General features: G+C 38.9%; 1 protein-coding gene across 1 annotated transcript in view; it reads left to right on the top strand.

Moving 5' to 3' along the window:
• The window catches only part of SNTG1 (syntrophin gamma 1), a 417,402-nt gene extending 409,148 nt beyond the window's left edge, over positions 1 to 8,254 (top strand). The window contains exon 19 of the mRNA XM_086335479.1: positions 7,764 to 8,254. Coding sequence (XP_086191605.1) covers positions 7,764 to 7,922 — 159 coding nt within the window. The 3' untranslated portion in view covers positions 7,923 to 8,254. The remainder of the gene's footprint in view (positions 1 to 7,763) is intronic.
• Positions 8,255 to 15,603: the final 7,349 nt, after the last annotated feature.

Below are 15,603 nucleotides of genomic sequence, written 5' to 3'. Positions count from 1 at the left end.
TTAAAAAAAAATACATATATGTATATATATTTGCTTACTATTTTTAACATTTCATTATTATTTTTATGTGTATCTACTTTTAAGTTATAATTTGATATAACACAAGAAGTCAGGGAATCCCCAGACTTCAAAATAGTCTGCCTTCTAAAGGCACTGCTGTCGCTTTATTCATTGAAATTCATGACCATCCCTGTAGGGAAACACTGTTAAAATCTTTCGTAAACTAGTGTATACAGCATATTAATCCTAAATTACTGGATTTAACATGTGGCAGCCAAGGTAGTACTTTTTGTATAATAAGAGAAGGAAAAAGAAAATTGCTTTTTTATTTAGTGGAACAGAGCAGAATTTGGAAAACACCTCTAAACAGACATTTTCCCCAAAATCCTTCCTGCCCCCAATCTCCATGGTCTCAGAGACATCAAGTGGCCCCAAGAGAACTTCCCACATAATATAAGGTTTAGTGAGGCTTAAATCAGAAATTGAGGATTGAATCCCAGTAATGCTACTTACCAGCTCTTCTCTATAAATCTTCATTTTCTGATTATAAATTGTGGATAAAAGTGTCTGCCCAAAAGGATTACTCTCAGGATGAAATGTTCCCTGCTTTGCAGGTAAGGATTGAGTATACAACACGATGAAGGGAACACTTTGTATGCTGAGTCAGCACCTGCCAGATCAGATCAGTCGCTCTTTGCGACCCCATGAATCGCAGCACGCCAGGCCTCCCTGACCATCACCAACTCCTGGAGTTCATTGAGACTCACGTCCATCGAGTCAGTGATGCCATCCAGCCATCTCATCCTCTGTCGTCCCCTTCTCCTCTTGCCCCCAGTCCCTCCCAGCATCAGAGTCTTTTCCAATGAGTCAACTCTTCGCACGAGGTGGCCAAACTACTGGAGTTTCAGCTTTAGCATCCTTCCAAAGAAATCCCAGGGCTGATCTCCTTCAGAATGGACTGGTTGGATCTCCTTGCAGTCCAAGGGACTGTCAAGAGTCTTCTCCAACACCACAGTTCAAAAGCATCAATTCTTCGACGCTCAGCCTTCTTCACAGTCCAACTCTCACATCCATACGTGATCACAGGAAAAACCATAACCTTGACTAGACGAACCTTTGTTGGCAAAGTAATATCTCTGCTTTTGAATATGCTATCTAGGTTGGTCATAACTTTCCTTCCAAGGAGTAAGCGTCTTTTAATTTCATGGCTGCAGTCACCATCTGTAGTGATTTTGGAGCCCCAAAAAATAAAGTCTGACACTGTTTCCACTTTTTCCCCATCTATTTGCCATGAAGTGATGAAACCAGATGCCACGATCTTCATTTTCTGAATGTTGAGCTTTAAGCCAACTTTTTCACTCTCTTCTTTCACTTTCATCAAGAGGCTTTTGAGTTCCTCTTCACTTTCTGCCATAAGGGTGGTGTCATCTGCATATCTGAGGTTATTGATATTTCTCCCGGCAATCTTGATTCCAGCTTGTGTTTCTTCTAGTCCAGTGTTTCTCATGATGTACTCTGCATAGAAGTTAAATAAACAGGGTGACAATGTACAGCCTTGATGAACTCCTTTTCCTATTTGGAACCAGTCTGTTGTTCCATGTCCAGTTCTAACTGTTGCTTCCTGACCTGCATACAAATTTCTCGAGGCAGATCAGGTGGTCTGGTATTCCCATCTCTTTCAGAATTTTCCACAGTTTGTTGTGATCCACACAGTCAAAGGCTTTGGCATAGTCAATAAAGCAGAAATAGATGCTTTTCTGGAACTCACTTGCTTTTTCAATGATCCAGCAGATGTTGGCAATTTGATCTCTGGTTCCTCTGCCTTTTCTAAAACCAGCTTGAACATCAGGAAGTTCATGGTTCACATATTGTTGAAGCCTGGCTTGGAGAATTTTGAGCATTACTTTACTAGCATGTGAGATGAGTGCAATTGTGCAGTAGTTTGAGCATTCTTTGGCATTACCTTTCTTTGGGATTGGAATGAAAACTGACCTTTTCCAGTCCTGTGGCCACTGCTGAGTTTTCCAAATTTGCTGGCATATTGAGTGCAGCACTTTCACAGCATCATCTTTCAGGATTTGGAATAGCTCAACTGGAATTCCATCACCTTCACTAGCTTTGTTCGTAGTGATGCTTTCTAAGGCCCACTTGACTTCACATTCCAGGATGTCTGGCTCTAGGTCAGTGATCACACCATCGTGATTATCTGGGTCATGAAGATCTTTTTTGTACAGTTCTTCTGTGTATCCTTGCCATCTCTTCTTAATATCTTCTGCTTCTGTTAGGTCCATACCATTTCTGTCCTTTATCGAGCCCATCTTTGCATGAAATGTTCCTTTGGTATCTCTGATTTTCTTGAAGAGATCCCTAGTCTTTCCCATTCTGTTGTTTTCCTCTATTTCTTTGCATTGATCGCTGAAGAAGGCTTTCTTATCTCTCCTTGCTATTCTTTGGAACTCTGCATTCAGATGCTTATATCTTTCCTTTTCTCCTTTGCTTTTCGCTTCTCTTCTTTTCACAGCTATTTGTAAGGCCTCCCCAGACAGCCATTTTGCTTTTTTGCATTTCTTTTCCATGGGGATGGTCTTGATCCCTGTCTCCTGTACAATGTTACAGACCTCATTCCATAGTTCATCAGGCACTCTATCTATCAGATCTAGGCCCTTAAATCTATTTCTCACTTCCACTGTATAATCATAAGGGATTTGATTTAGGGCATACCTGAATGGTCTAGTGGTTTTCCCTACTTTCTTCAATTTAAGTCTGAATTTGGCAATAAGTTGTTCATGGTCTGAGCCACAGCTCAGCTTCTGGTCTTGTTTTTGTTGACTGTATAGAGCTTCTCCATCTCTGGCTGCAAAGAATAAAATCAGTCTGATTTCGGTGTTGACCATCTGGTGATGTCCATGTGTAGAGTCTTCTCTTGTGTTGTTGGAAGAGGGTGTTTGTTATGACCAGTGAATTTTCTTGGCAAAACTCTATTAGTCTTTGCCCTGCTTCATTCCATATTCCAAGGCCAAATTTACCTGTTACTCCAGGTGTTTCTTGACTTCCTACTTTTGCATTCCAGTTCCCTATAATGAAAAGGACATCTTTTTTGGGTGTTAGTTCTAAAAGGTCTTGTAGGTCTTCATAGAACCGTTCAACTTCAGCTTCTTCAGCATTACTGGTTGGGTCATAGACTTGGATTACTGTGATATTGAATGGTTTGCCTTGGAAACGAACAGAGATCATTCTGTCATTTGTGAGATTGTATCCAAGTACTGCATTTTGGACTCTTTTGTTGACCATGATGACCACTCCATTTCTTCTGAGGGATTCCTGCCCGCAGTAGTAGATATAATGGTCATCTGAGTTAAATTCACCCATTCCAGTCCATTTCAGTTCGCTGATTCCTAGAATGTCGACATTGCGTCTTGCCATCTCTTGTTTGACCACTTCCAACTTGCCTTGATTCATGGACCTGACATTCCAGGTTGCTATGCAATATTGCTCTTTACAGCATTGGAACTTGCTTCTATCACCAGTCACATCCACAGCTGGGTATTGTTTTTGCTTTAGCTCCATCCCTTCATTCTTTCTGGAGTTATTTCTCCACTGATCTCCAATAGCATATTGGGCACCTACTGACCTGGGGAGTTTCTCTTTCAGCAGAGACCCTACTAAAGAATGCATGATGTGCTGAAGTCTGTCTTTCAGAAGATAATGACTCATCGTCTAAGCAGATTCCTATTTGGCATTTGGAGGGCTCATGAACTAGGAAGTTTAATATTCACAAAGCCAAACCCAGGAAGGACTGGGGCCGACAACCGTCCTCTGTGTAGAAAGTGAAAGATCAGCTTCCTAGCTAGCCTGTTGCTCAGTTTCTCACTCTTTCTGGCATCCGGAACCAGAGGTTTTCTAGAACTCTCCTCTCATTGTGGACTCCCAGAGCCCCAGCTGTTTAGATTCTAGAGAAGAAAAGTGAGGATGGGGCGGCTCCTGCTTGTAATGAGGTCCTTTATCAAAGCAGTTTGGTGCCTCATACAGCAGTAGACACTAGAGCAGCTGGGAGTGAATGGGGATGGAGGTGGGGATGAGGTATGTGTGTTTGTGTGTGTGTGAACATGCATGCATGTGTGTGATTTCCATACAACTGACTTTATCCAAAATCATAGTGTAGAAGAAACTGGAGTGGCTGGAAGTAAATGTGGAGAATGAGTCAAGTGTGTGTGTGTGAGATTTACATACCTCTGATCTTACCTAAAACTTTATTTCAAACGCTTGATTGGAGCAGGGAAATGAATACATGAAGGAGAACTCTGCATTGGATACTCGTCTTCCTTGAAAAGAGCTCTTAAGTTCCTGGGAATCCCCAAGGGTTCTGAGTCATGTTTATTTCTCACTGAGAATGTTTCCTCCTTGTGCATAATTTATTTTCAAGCCTCTTATATTCTTCATAGGGATATTGAATTTTGTTTACCCACATATGTTAAGAATCCCAACTTCTTTTAATCTAGTAAACTAGAAAACTTAACCTGGTATTTTTTAGGTAAAACATATATTAACTGCCTCCAAAGTAAGCAACTGTCAGAGGGAACATGTCGAGGGTGTGATTTTTTTTTTCCTTTTTCCCCAAAGTCACCAGTCACCTATAGAAGAAATGGAATTGCATTTTGATTTAATATAAGTAAAAACATTTGAAAATCAAAATTTTAAGAATAAAGATATACTTGAAAGTTTTTCTAAGGAGGCAAAGTAACTCAAAATAATCAGGTATGGTGTTATCTTCTCATTATAAAAAAAAATCAAAATTGCAAAAATCATGAAAGCATTTGAAAATGGAAAAAAAAATAAAGTGAATTTTGACCCCCCTGGAACAATTTGCTTATGAAAATGGTAATTACCCTGGTAAAGCCCATTTGCAGTGCTTATCAGTACTCGATGTAACACAAACCTTGTTCAGTGAGGTATGTGCTGAAAACAGTTGGCAGCAATTTTTGTAAGACTGCAGCTGCCTGAGCTGGTGAAACCAGCTGCAACAGCTGTGCAGTGGTGTCTCATGTGGGCTTGGTTTGCATGTCTCTGATGTCACTGATGCTGATCATTTCTGACGATGCTGATCATCCTTTCGTGTACCTGCTGGCCATCTACACATCTTATCTGAGAGAAATGTCTATTCATATCGTCTGCCCAGTTTTTAATCAGAGTGTGTTGTGTTTTTTGCTGTTGAGTTACATGAATTCTTTATATTTTTGGATATTATGCCCTCACCAGATAATTTGCAAATCCTTCCTCAGTTATTCATCAAATATCTTGAAATCGTCCTTGACTCGAGTTTACTTTCAATCCCCCACATTTTTTAGTTGAAAAACTTTACAACTTCCTTTTTATCTTTAAATCATATTCCCACAGAGTTTATCAACAGTGTACCCAAATTATCATTTTAAGACTTAATACTAATTCTTGTCACTCTATGCCCAGAAATCTCCAGTGGCTTTCTGTGTCGCTTGGAGTAAAGCTCATAAGGGGCTGGAATGCCCTGCATTATTCCTCAACCTCATTTCTTGACCTATTGTTGTTTTGTTAGTTACTAAGTTGTATCTGACTCTTTCGTGACCCCATGGGCTGTAGCCCTCCAGGCTCCTAAGTCCATGGGATTTCCCAGGCAAGAAGAATACTGGAGTGAGTTGCCATTCCCTTCTCCCCAGGATCTTCCCCACCCAGGGATCGAACCCACATCTCCTGTGTCTCCTGCATTGGCAGGTGGATTCTTTACCACTGAGCTGCCTGGGATGCCCCCATTATTCACTCATTTCATTCCATCCCTGTGCCAACAGCCCCTGGCTTTTCCTCAAGCTCTCCTAGACTATCTCCATCTCAGGGCCTCTGAAATTGACTTCTGCCTCAAGTGTTTCTCTCACAAACATCCAGATGGTTTACTTCTTTATCTCTTGAGGTTTTGCCTTCATGACGACATGGACTTCCCATCCCACAGCCCCTCCTACACTCTGCTCTTGTCCATGCTTTATTTTCTTGACTGTACTTATCACTACATCCAGAAATATTAATTTGTTTATGCTCTTCCATGTTGTATCCTGCTCGAGACTGTAACTCCCAGGAGGACATTTTTCTGTCTGCATTGCTTATGACTCTGTCTTTTCAACAAGGAAAAGACCTGATGCATAGTAAACCCTCAATAAATATTCATTGAGTGAATGATTACATTTTGAGGAGAGTTATGCTTAGGGAGATTCATGGGCTCCAGAAGAGCTCTGTTCCAAGGAGATGGTAAATGGCTCAATGAACATCATCTGTGGATGCTCAGTAGATAGGTGGACCTGAAAGTCTAGAATTTACATTGGAAATGAGGAAAAGAGTGTTACTTGTGTATATAGCAATGCAAATCAAAGCCTTAGGAGTAGATGTAATGGTGAAAGATGACCACTGAGCTGAGGAAAGATGAGTTGATGTTGGAATCAAAGGCTAAACTTAAGCACATCTCTGCCTCCTGCTTTTTCTTCTGATTGCCTTTAATTTCTTGCCCACCCAACAGCTGAAAATAGGTGTAAAAATTTTAAAGTGCCGACTACATCAAATCGTTGACATATTCTTGACAAGGTATGAAAATACTAATCATTCCGAAATGTCTTCATATTTAGATTATTTATTTTTCTGACAACCAAGCTATAATCTCCAGTTTAACAGAGATGCGGCAGATATATTTTTGAGAAAAAATTACTTGTATTTTTGCCCAGTTGCAACATTCAACAGTATTCTCCCTTTTACCAAGAGTACAGAAAGCACACCTCATGTTTTCCAAAGCCTTCCCACCTTTTTATACCTAGTGGATTTATACAAGTTGACACTGAACGTATTCAAAACCTGTGTGTAAAATGAGCTGGCTGCACAGAGAATGAAGGGGCTCTTTTGTGGACTGAATTGTGACCAGAGGAAACCTGCTGTATGACCAGTAACACCTCACAGTGACATGAGGCAGGTTACTAAAAATAAGGCTCCTGAAATCATAATGGCCGAAAAACTAAGATCACTTTTAGGTGGAGTCATTTTAGAAACTTAAAATACTTAAACTAGAGCTCTGGTGTTTTAATACTTAGCATCAGATACTAAGAACTCCCAACGTCATGAAGGGAATTACTTGGACCGCATAGCTATCTCTCCTACATTGCATTGATTTAACAACCAAGTATGATCATCAAAACTAATTAAATTTAAAATGAGCACACACATTATATTTCAGAAGTGAACCGTTTGGCTTATAGCATAGAAAATACTCATATCCCTTGCTTCAGTATTTCATATTCATTGTCCAACAGCAAATAGCAACTGATTCTAGAGAATAGTGAAGAGTACTTGTTAATCATTCTAATCCAAACTCTTCATTTGAATTGTCTCTAAAGAGATAAAAATACTTTTAAATCTACTGCTTCTCTTTGTTTACACTTTATCAAGAGTAAAATTTTAATCTGGCTAAGTATATTTCTGTGCAGCATTGATCAATGTTGAAAAGACTCTCCTGGGTGATAATCATGTTAAGTCCTTCCAGCTCCTGGAGCACTGTATTTTGAAATAAACCTTCATTTGAAATTAACATATGAAACAAAAGTGCCAACAGTTTCCATAGGTTAGATATCTTCGATTCTAGTTGAGTTTATTGCACTTTAAAGAGAAGGTCTAGCTGTTATCTATTAGCGTGGTATGTTTCATTTATCTCAAGGAAATTGATTTTTATTTTGTGTGACTCATCTCTCTGTCCCTTTCAGGAGCTGGAGTTTTCGAATCTCTTTGCTGTTCTCCACTGCATTCATTCCTTCTTCGCTGCCAAAGTGGCTTGTTTGGACCCTCTGTTTCTAGGCAGTCAGGCTGCTGCCTCTGCGGCTTCCAGCTCCGGAGTACCGAGCAAAGCCAAGTACATGACCTGACAGCCTGAGCTCAGCCTCCCTCTCATCTTGACTTGTAAACAGAATGACCTTACTCATCGCTGCAGACAATGGAGAAGCCATCACATCCCCAAGTTAGCAGTGAAGCCAAGTGGAAATCTGAGCAGAGAAGATCAGACGGATCCCCAAAGCATTGCAGTTCGAAGGTCTCGAGGGATCGTCCTAAATGAGCGGGACGACTTGCTCTTCTTCGTTGGGTCAGGACCGCTGCGTTGTTTTCATTTAAAGGGAAGACGAACCGATGAATGACTCGAGTGTGTAAATAATATAAAAATTGTAAGCTACCTATAAATAAAACACCCATTAAACAGTCACGTCTGTATTTTAGACTATTTTGTATGACAAATGCATGAAGGGCCTGATCAGGAACCAGTGCCCTGCTATTATGTGAGGAGCGACAGAAGAAGGCAGAGGCCCTGAGACCAGCGTGAAGACCCTTGTCCAAGAAGAGAGCACCTCAGCTCACTGGTGTGGATTTCTGCTTATAGCTTCAGCCCATGACTTGACAGTGGCACCCCAGTTTGTGTATGCTGTTGTAAATCATTGCTGAGAATTTCAAAAAGATCGTTACATTTGACCTACAATAGACACAATGTGAAATGGAATGTTTCTTCCTGGGGTCACTGACACCAAATGTTGTATTCACAGCCAGTGTTCCTTCAAAGATGCCAAAATGTGCTAATTTAGTGAGAAATGAAGGAAACACCCGTGAACCTCTTGTTCTTTCCTTCGTTTAAGGAGATTTCTATTTTACCTGGAATTTATTATTAAATTAAAATTTCATAAATTTTCAGTGACCCCAAAACCTTTCATAGAGAAAATATCAATTCATGTGGTGTAAGAGATGGTTCCTTCTTGTATTCCTAACCCCACCTGGAGCTGGAGTTAATCCTGATGGGAAATGTCCCCAGGAGGTATTCTCAAATCTATTACTTTTGCTGGGTAGATAACATCATTGCATTTTAGTTAGAGCATATGAGAGAATAAGGTGAGATATGAAAATACAAGTTAAAACTTCTACATTATCATGTCATAAAAAGCAGTCATACAATGACAAGTTATGAATTATTGTAGGCATCTTGTCCTAGGAATGTAGGTATAAAGGGGTTGGAAATTTGAAAGCCCTGAAGTGCACACAGCTCAGATCCCAGGTGTTTGTATAACATTGTCTGTCCTACACCATAGCTGTGCTGAGATCATCTTTTAAACAACCAGCTCCCTATTAAGAAAAAATTAGTTTTTTTATTAGTACACATGTTCCCAACTCAGTCAAACTTGTTGCATACTTCCTTGTGAAGATGACCAAGTATATAATAAGGTGGACTAATTTTAAAAAGAAGGAAAAAAAATCTCTCAGGAAGGAAACATTATTTGTAAAAAGGACACATGAACATTATAATTAAAAATGAACATCAAGCTATTTCCATAATCATTATAAATTATTAATTCACTTTGATCAACTCTTAAGCACATTAAATTGAAAAGAAGTGAAGGTTCAGGATTGTAGCTGAGCAAGTGCTCAGTTTGATCTAGGAGTCCTTTTAAAAAGAACTGGGGAAACTGGACAAAATACAGTTTTAACATAATTTATTTTAGTTAGAGCATTTAAATTTAAATAAATTTAAATAATTTATTTTGACCATCTAACTAAATACATTTTCAGAACGGGAATATGGTGGCTCAGGAGGTAAGAATCTGCCTGCAATGTTCCATCCCTGGATCAAGAAGATCCCCTAGAGAAGGGAATGGCAACCAGTATTCTTGCTGGGAGAATGCCATGGACAGAGGAGCCTGGCAGGCTATATAGCCCAGAGGGTTGCAAAAAAAGTCGGATATAACTGAGCGACTAACATGGCATAATGGGGATATGACTATGGCATTATGGCTCACTGTTTTTTGATCAGATACAACAGTCATTCTAAAATTAGAAGCCACCAAAGACATACTTAGGAGGCCACCAGCTCAAGGTGGCGGGGTGTGGAGGAATGGGCCCCTGCTTCAGGATCTGAGCAGAGAAGCCAGCTCATCACAGGACCTCTGTCATCACCTTGAGTGTGTGTTAGCCTGCCCCATATTGGGGTGACGTCCGTGCGTCCATAATGTGATGATCAGTCGGGCCACAGGCAATAGGAAATGGGCTACTCAACCTAAAGAAAGAGAAAGTTTGAAGCTTTCTACATGTATAACACAATCATTTAAAAATGTCAGATTTTGTAAAAACTCCATTCAAAAAAATAGCAAAAAAAGCAATTTAATTAAATGCCCTTTTTGTATGCCATAAAGCTCGTCTAGGCTGTGCTTATGTGTATGTAAAGGAAAAGGTGCACAATGAGATATGTGTGGGTATATGTCTCCTTGTATCACACACACACACACACACGTGTATATATAATAAAATGCTAAACAAATTCTATAGAAGAATATATTTCAAGTAAATATATTAATATACTTTAAATTTACATTGTAAATTGTAGGCTAAATTAAAATTTATGATAATACCATGTTGAGTTTATTTTTGATACTACTGGAAAACAAAACCCACAGGCCTAAATTGCTACTTAACGTGACTAGTAGAGAAGCCACCTATTACAAAAGTATTACTTTGATTTTCCTCAGTTAGCAAATAACATTTAACATATTTTTTCACTGTGCAATGATTAGACACTGAAATTTGTTATAACTTGGACTCCTTGAATGAGAAAACTTAGAAATAAACAAAAATATTCAGATTAATCTCTACTTCTCGTGTAATTTAGATTTAGATGCATGAGATTTTCTCCTTAAATCCTAGTTTATACTAGAGCCATTTTAACAGCAGAAAGCTTGATTATGTGTTAATCTCTCCAGTGCCTTGGTATATGTGTGTATGTGTGTGTGTGTACATACACAATATACATATATATACATATATGTATACATATGTGTGTATATAAATACATGCTAAAGTTCATGATGGTATACATTGTATAAGCTCAAAGGGAACATTACATTATACATACTTGGGTCAGAGAAAGGAGTTCAAATATCATTTGGCCTCTTTGCTAACTACTATAACAATGTATATTGCCTGATAAAGAGTCACAGTTCATTTAAGCTGAAGTATATTAAAGCAGGGACATTTGTAATTTGTTATATTGCAACAAGTATTTATTTCAAAGCTACTGTAATAGATAATGTAAGTGTAATGTGTACCCCAACATTTACCATCCAACACTATTTTTAAGGGAAAATAATAAGCGTGTCATTTCTTGCCCATTTTTCAGGCATGCACCAACTTAGAGTTTTAAAGCCTTTGATCACAAAACACATTCATCAAGAAGAAACAAGTCCTTGAAAATAAATGCCAACCCCATATTCACTATGTCAGCAGAGAGACTTTCCTTTGGGAACATTAAAGTTAGAGGTTTCCCTCGTTTTCAAAAACAAAACTTGTCATAAACTTTGTTTACATGGAATGCTGGGTTTGAGAAATGCTTGATTTATTACTGTGAAAAAGTATTCATCCTAATACAGATGTAGAATTACTGCTAGAAATCAGCAATGTGGAGAAGCTTTAAAAGCACAGGGGAGATCTTGTGCATAGCTCTTTAAGGTAAGTGTTAATGTTCTATAATATTAACACACGCTTCACACTGCTGTCCTGATGACTCTCCGTAAAGAATTACTTTATTCATTCCTCTAAAACTCTTGTTTATGATTTACTTTTATTGCCTAATACTTTAAAATTATAATTCACTTCTTTGCACATTTGAAGTTGCTTTTAAAGATAAATAGAATACTATAAATGTTATATATTTTATACATATTAAAACGCAATGAAAATACCAGAAGTATGAAATGTAAATATATTTATTTCATTTTTAATTGTTTTGGTGGATGTTTGTAAAATGTAAATTAATATCTGTGACAACAACTTGTCACTTTGTTCTTTAAGTTCATTAATGTACTACTAATAAAACTGTACCTTTTTTTAATGACGCACACAGGAAAATAAAAACATAATTTTTACTACATCTGTGTTTTCACTTCCTGGGTTTGATTTGTAGAGTTCACAGATGTTTAGAGCATATCCTTAGAAGACTTGGCTGCCATGAACAGGGCCGGTGGTGAGCTGCTTCCCTTGGGTGCATAACCCTAAGAACACAATTTCTGGCCCACCAGTATGAAATGGAGCAGAACCCTATGGCCCTTCCCTCCGTGTCTTTTGCCTGCCTTTCATCTGTGGAAACACTTTAGCCAAAGAATAAGTTTAATCAGAGAAGTGAGAACATGCAGAAACAAAGGAAAATGGTCAAAGGAGATCAAATAATAATAATGTAGTCATTAAGCACAGTCAAGGACCTTTACTTAGTTCCTTCTCAAGGGTTATAGATCATATTCTGAGCCGTATCCTATGAACTGTCTTATAGATACTGAAACCCCTACCAAGTGGAAGAAGTTAACTACATGATGACCAGACTGACATAAGCTGCTACAGTTTCAAGAAATGGCCTCAGGGAAATGGAAACCAACTGACCCTAGAACTGAAGATTAACTGCACCTAAAGCAATCAAGATGATGTTGGTCAGACCACTGATGGCCAATTTTAAGATAACTGTTAGAGCTGACTGCTGTTTCTGCATGTAACCTCCTCCCTGCATCTATGAAACCCCTGCCCCCGATTGTCAAGGGTGAGAGGGGAGGAGTTGGCCTGTGGACAGGAGTCTACACTCCCCACCGGTTGTCATCATCCAAAATAAAGCAAACTTTCCTTTCCACCAATCTGGACTGTTTATTGACTTTTGAGCAGCTTTTAGTAACAAGCATTAATGTTTGTGAAGATTAGTTATCTGGCCCCTAAAGGCCCTAGAGATGGAATAAAGATATTTGTCCAATTATTTAAGCAACCAGAATTACTGAAAGCAAGACTAGAGTTGTGAATGGCTTCACCATTGTGAAGCCATCAGAGTTATGGCTTCACAATGGTCCATTAAGAGCTGAATCTATACTGAGAAGACTGGTCTGACAGGACATCACTCTCTGGTCATTCGTAACTGAGAAGCAGCTCATTTCTGTGTCATAAGAGACTCCAGTCAGGCAATTACAGTGCCAAAGAGTGAACAATTGTAGAAATAGTTTTGAAACAATTCTGATATCTATGTTATTTTGGTTTCTTAATGATTATCTATTTGTTCTCATTTTATCTTTTTTTGAAAAAAATTTGCTGGAAAATTAATACTTGTTCATCGTAAATAATTAAACCAATCAAAAAGAACACAAAAACTCCAAATAGATACCATATTAAGTCTCACCACCACCAAAAACAAGCACAATTCCTCTTAGATGAACTTTATACATATATCTGATCCAAGAAGATCCCGCATGCTGTGGAGCAACTAAGCCCAAGCATCACAACTACTGAGCCTGTGCTCTAGAGCCAGGAGCCGCGACTACCGATGCCTGAGTGCCCTAAGGCCCATGCTCCACAAAAGAGATGCCAGCATAGTGAGAAGTCTGCACATCAAAGCTAGAGAGTAGCCTGCACAGCAATAAAGATACAGTACGGTCAAAAATAAATAAATAAAATTAAAAAAAAAAAAAAGCTGAATTCTTCTGACACGTTCACAGCACTTGGCCACCTTGACTGCTCTGGCTGAAATTACCATCCCTCTCAAGCTTTAGTTTCTACAAAGGCTGTGACCGTGGCTACACTGCTTAGCTGTGTATCTTCACCACAGAGCTGAGCCTGGAACACAAAAGGGGCTTAATGAAAAGGGCTACTGCTAAATGATTTCAATAAAAGTACTAATTAAAAGTGAAGCTTTGTTCGGAATTAAAGGGAATGAAGAATTAAAGAATGAAGAATTGATGCTTTTGAGCTGTGGACTTGGAGAAGTTTATTGAGAGTCCCTTGGACTACAAGGAGATCAAACAAGTCAATCCAAAAGGAAATCAGTCCTGAATATTCATTGGAAGGACTGATGCCAAAGCTGAAACTCCAATACTTTGGCTACCTGATGCGAAGAACTGTCTCACTAGAAAAGACCCTGATGCTGGGAAAGATTGAAGGCAAGAGGAGAAGGGGGTGACAGAGGATCAGATGGTTGGATGGCATCACTGACATGATGGACATGAGTTTAAGCAAGCTCTGGGAGTCGGTGATGGGCAGGGAAGCCTGGCATGCTGCAGTCCATGGGATCTCAAATAGTCAGACACGGCTAAACAACTGAACTGAACTGAAAACGAATGACATTGCAAATTAAGTGATCCAATATACGTGGCGGGGCCCAAGTCAAGGACCACCTATTGTAATTCCTATCAGTCACCACATTCAGGCTCCCATCACCTACCAAGAATATTTATCTCCTTCCTGTTTGGTCTCTGGGCTGGGAGTTTGACCTGTTCTAAAAATCCACTGTGATTCAGCTATGGGGTCCCTTAAGAAACAGAGATCTGACTGTGTCACCTACTCCATACTTCACAAAAATCTCCTGTAACTTTACTGGAAATTTCAATCCGTTAATATGACACAGAGGAAAGAATATGCCCTGGATCCTCCCACTTCCTCACTTCTTCCATGTACAGTGTGGATCATACAGAACTATAGCAGAAGCCAAACAGTGTCACATCTGTTTATATAGGGCTTTAACTTAATCTTCCCCTGGATGCTCCGCCAACCCCCATACCTTCCTCCTCCTTTAGAATTAATTCTGCTCTTGCGAATAGCAAAGAGTCTCTTCTGACTTTCCTACCCTGAAACTCCAGCCAAATCTCCTTTATGTGCCCTGTTTTTGTGTTTCCAGAATAGTGTCTGAAATGTCTCAGAAGAGTGTAGAATATAGTTGTCATTCCCATTTATCGATACCCACAGAGATGATGAATGCTCGAATACTGGGGCTGCTTCCTATTCATCAACGTATCCTTTGTGTAAGAACAATGCTTGATGCATAATAGTAATTTAATGCATACTCTATGCTAATTAAAAATTAAGAATGAAATGTGGGAATGAGGGCGTAGGATCCTTCATATCACTTTTTCCAATATAACCTCCTTCACATGAATAGTTGCCCCCCTACACAAATTTTATAAAAGTTGCTTATGACAAGCTATTATTTGTAACCCTTCAGCATTATAAAATTTTGATAAATGTGAGCAATAAGAAATAATTTATTCATTTCATTGAGGATAGACGCTATCAAAACATCATTCAAGTATGATTCAATTCTAAATATAAAAAACACAAAGAAGGGATTCTCAGCAATACGTTTTTAATATGTCAAGCTCAACAAACACCTTTTATCAAGGGAAAGAAATATTTAACACTATGACAGCATGTGAAACAAGTGTGAAGACTCTTTGAAGTTGCTCTCATTGAACGACACACTCAAATATACTTCAAACTCATGTACGCACTCAACTTCAGCAACCCGATCTGATCTCTGAGAAACAGATAAAAGCAACTTCCATTAACAAGCTTTTTTCAGTGTTTCATATTTACCAGAATATTTATGAGATCTAAAAGGTTTATAAGGAAATAGAACATCTTAAAAGTTGACAGAAGCAAGAGGTATGCTCTGCCTTATTAATTTTACAGAGGTTTCCTTGTTTCTGTGAAGCCATATTTAGATGACATGTACTTCCATGCAGCTTCTGGGCAGAAGGCTGTGGTTTTCAAGATTCTCAA

Source organism: Bos grunniens, chromosome 14 (genome assembly GCF_055505025.1).
Source record: "Bos grunniens cultivar Pamir isolate PY7600 chromosome 14, Bosgru_T2T1.0, whole genome shotgun sequence".
Taxonomy (NCBI): domain Eukaryota; kingdom Metazoa; phylum Chordata; class Mammalia; order Artiodactyla; family Bovidae; genus Bos; species Bos grunniens.
This window is presented reverse-complemented; position numbering and strand designations above follow the sequence as displayed.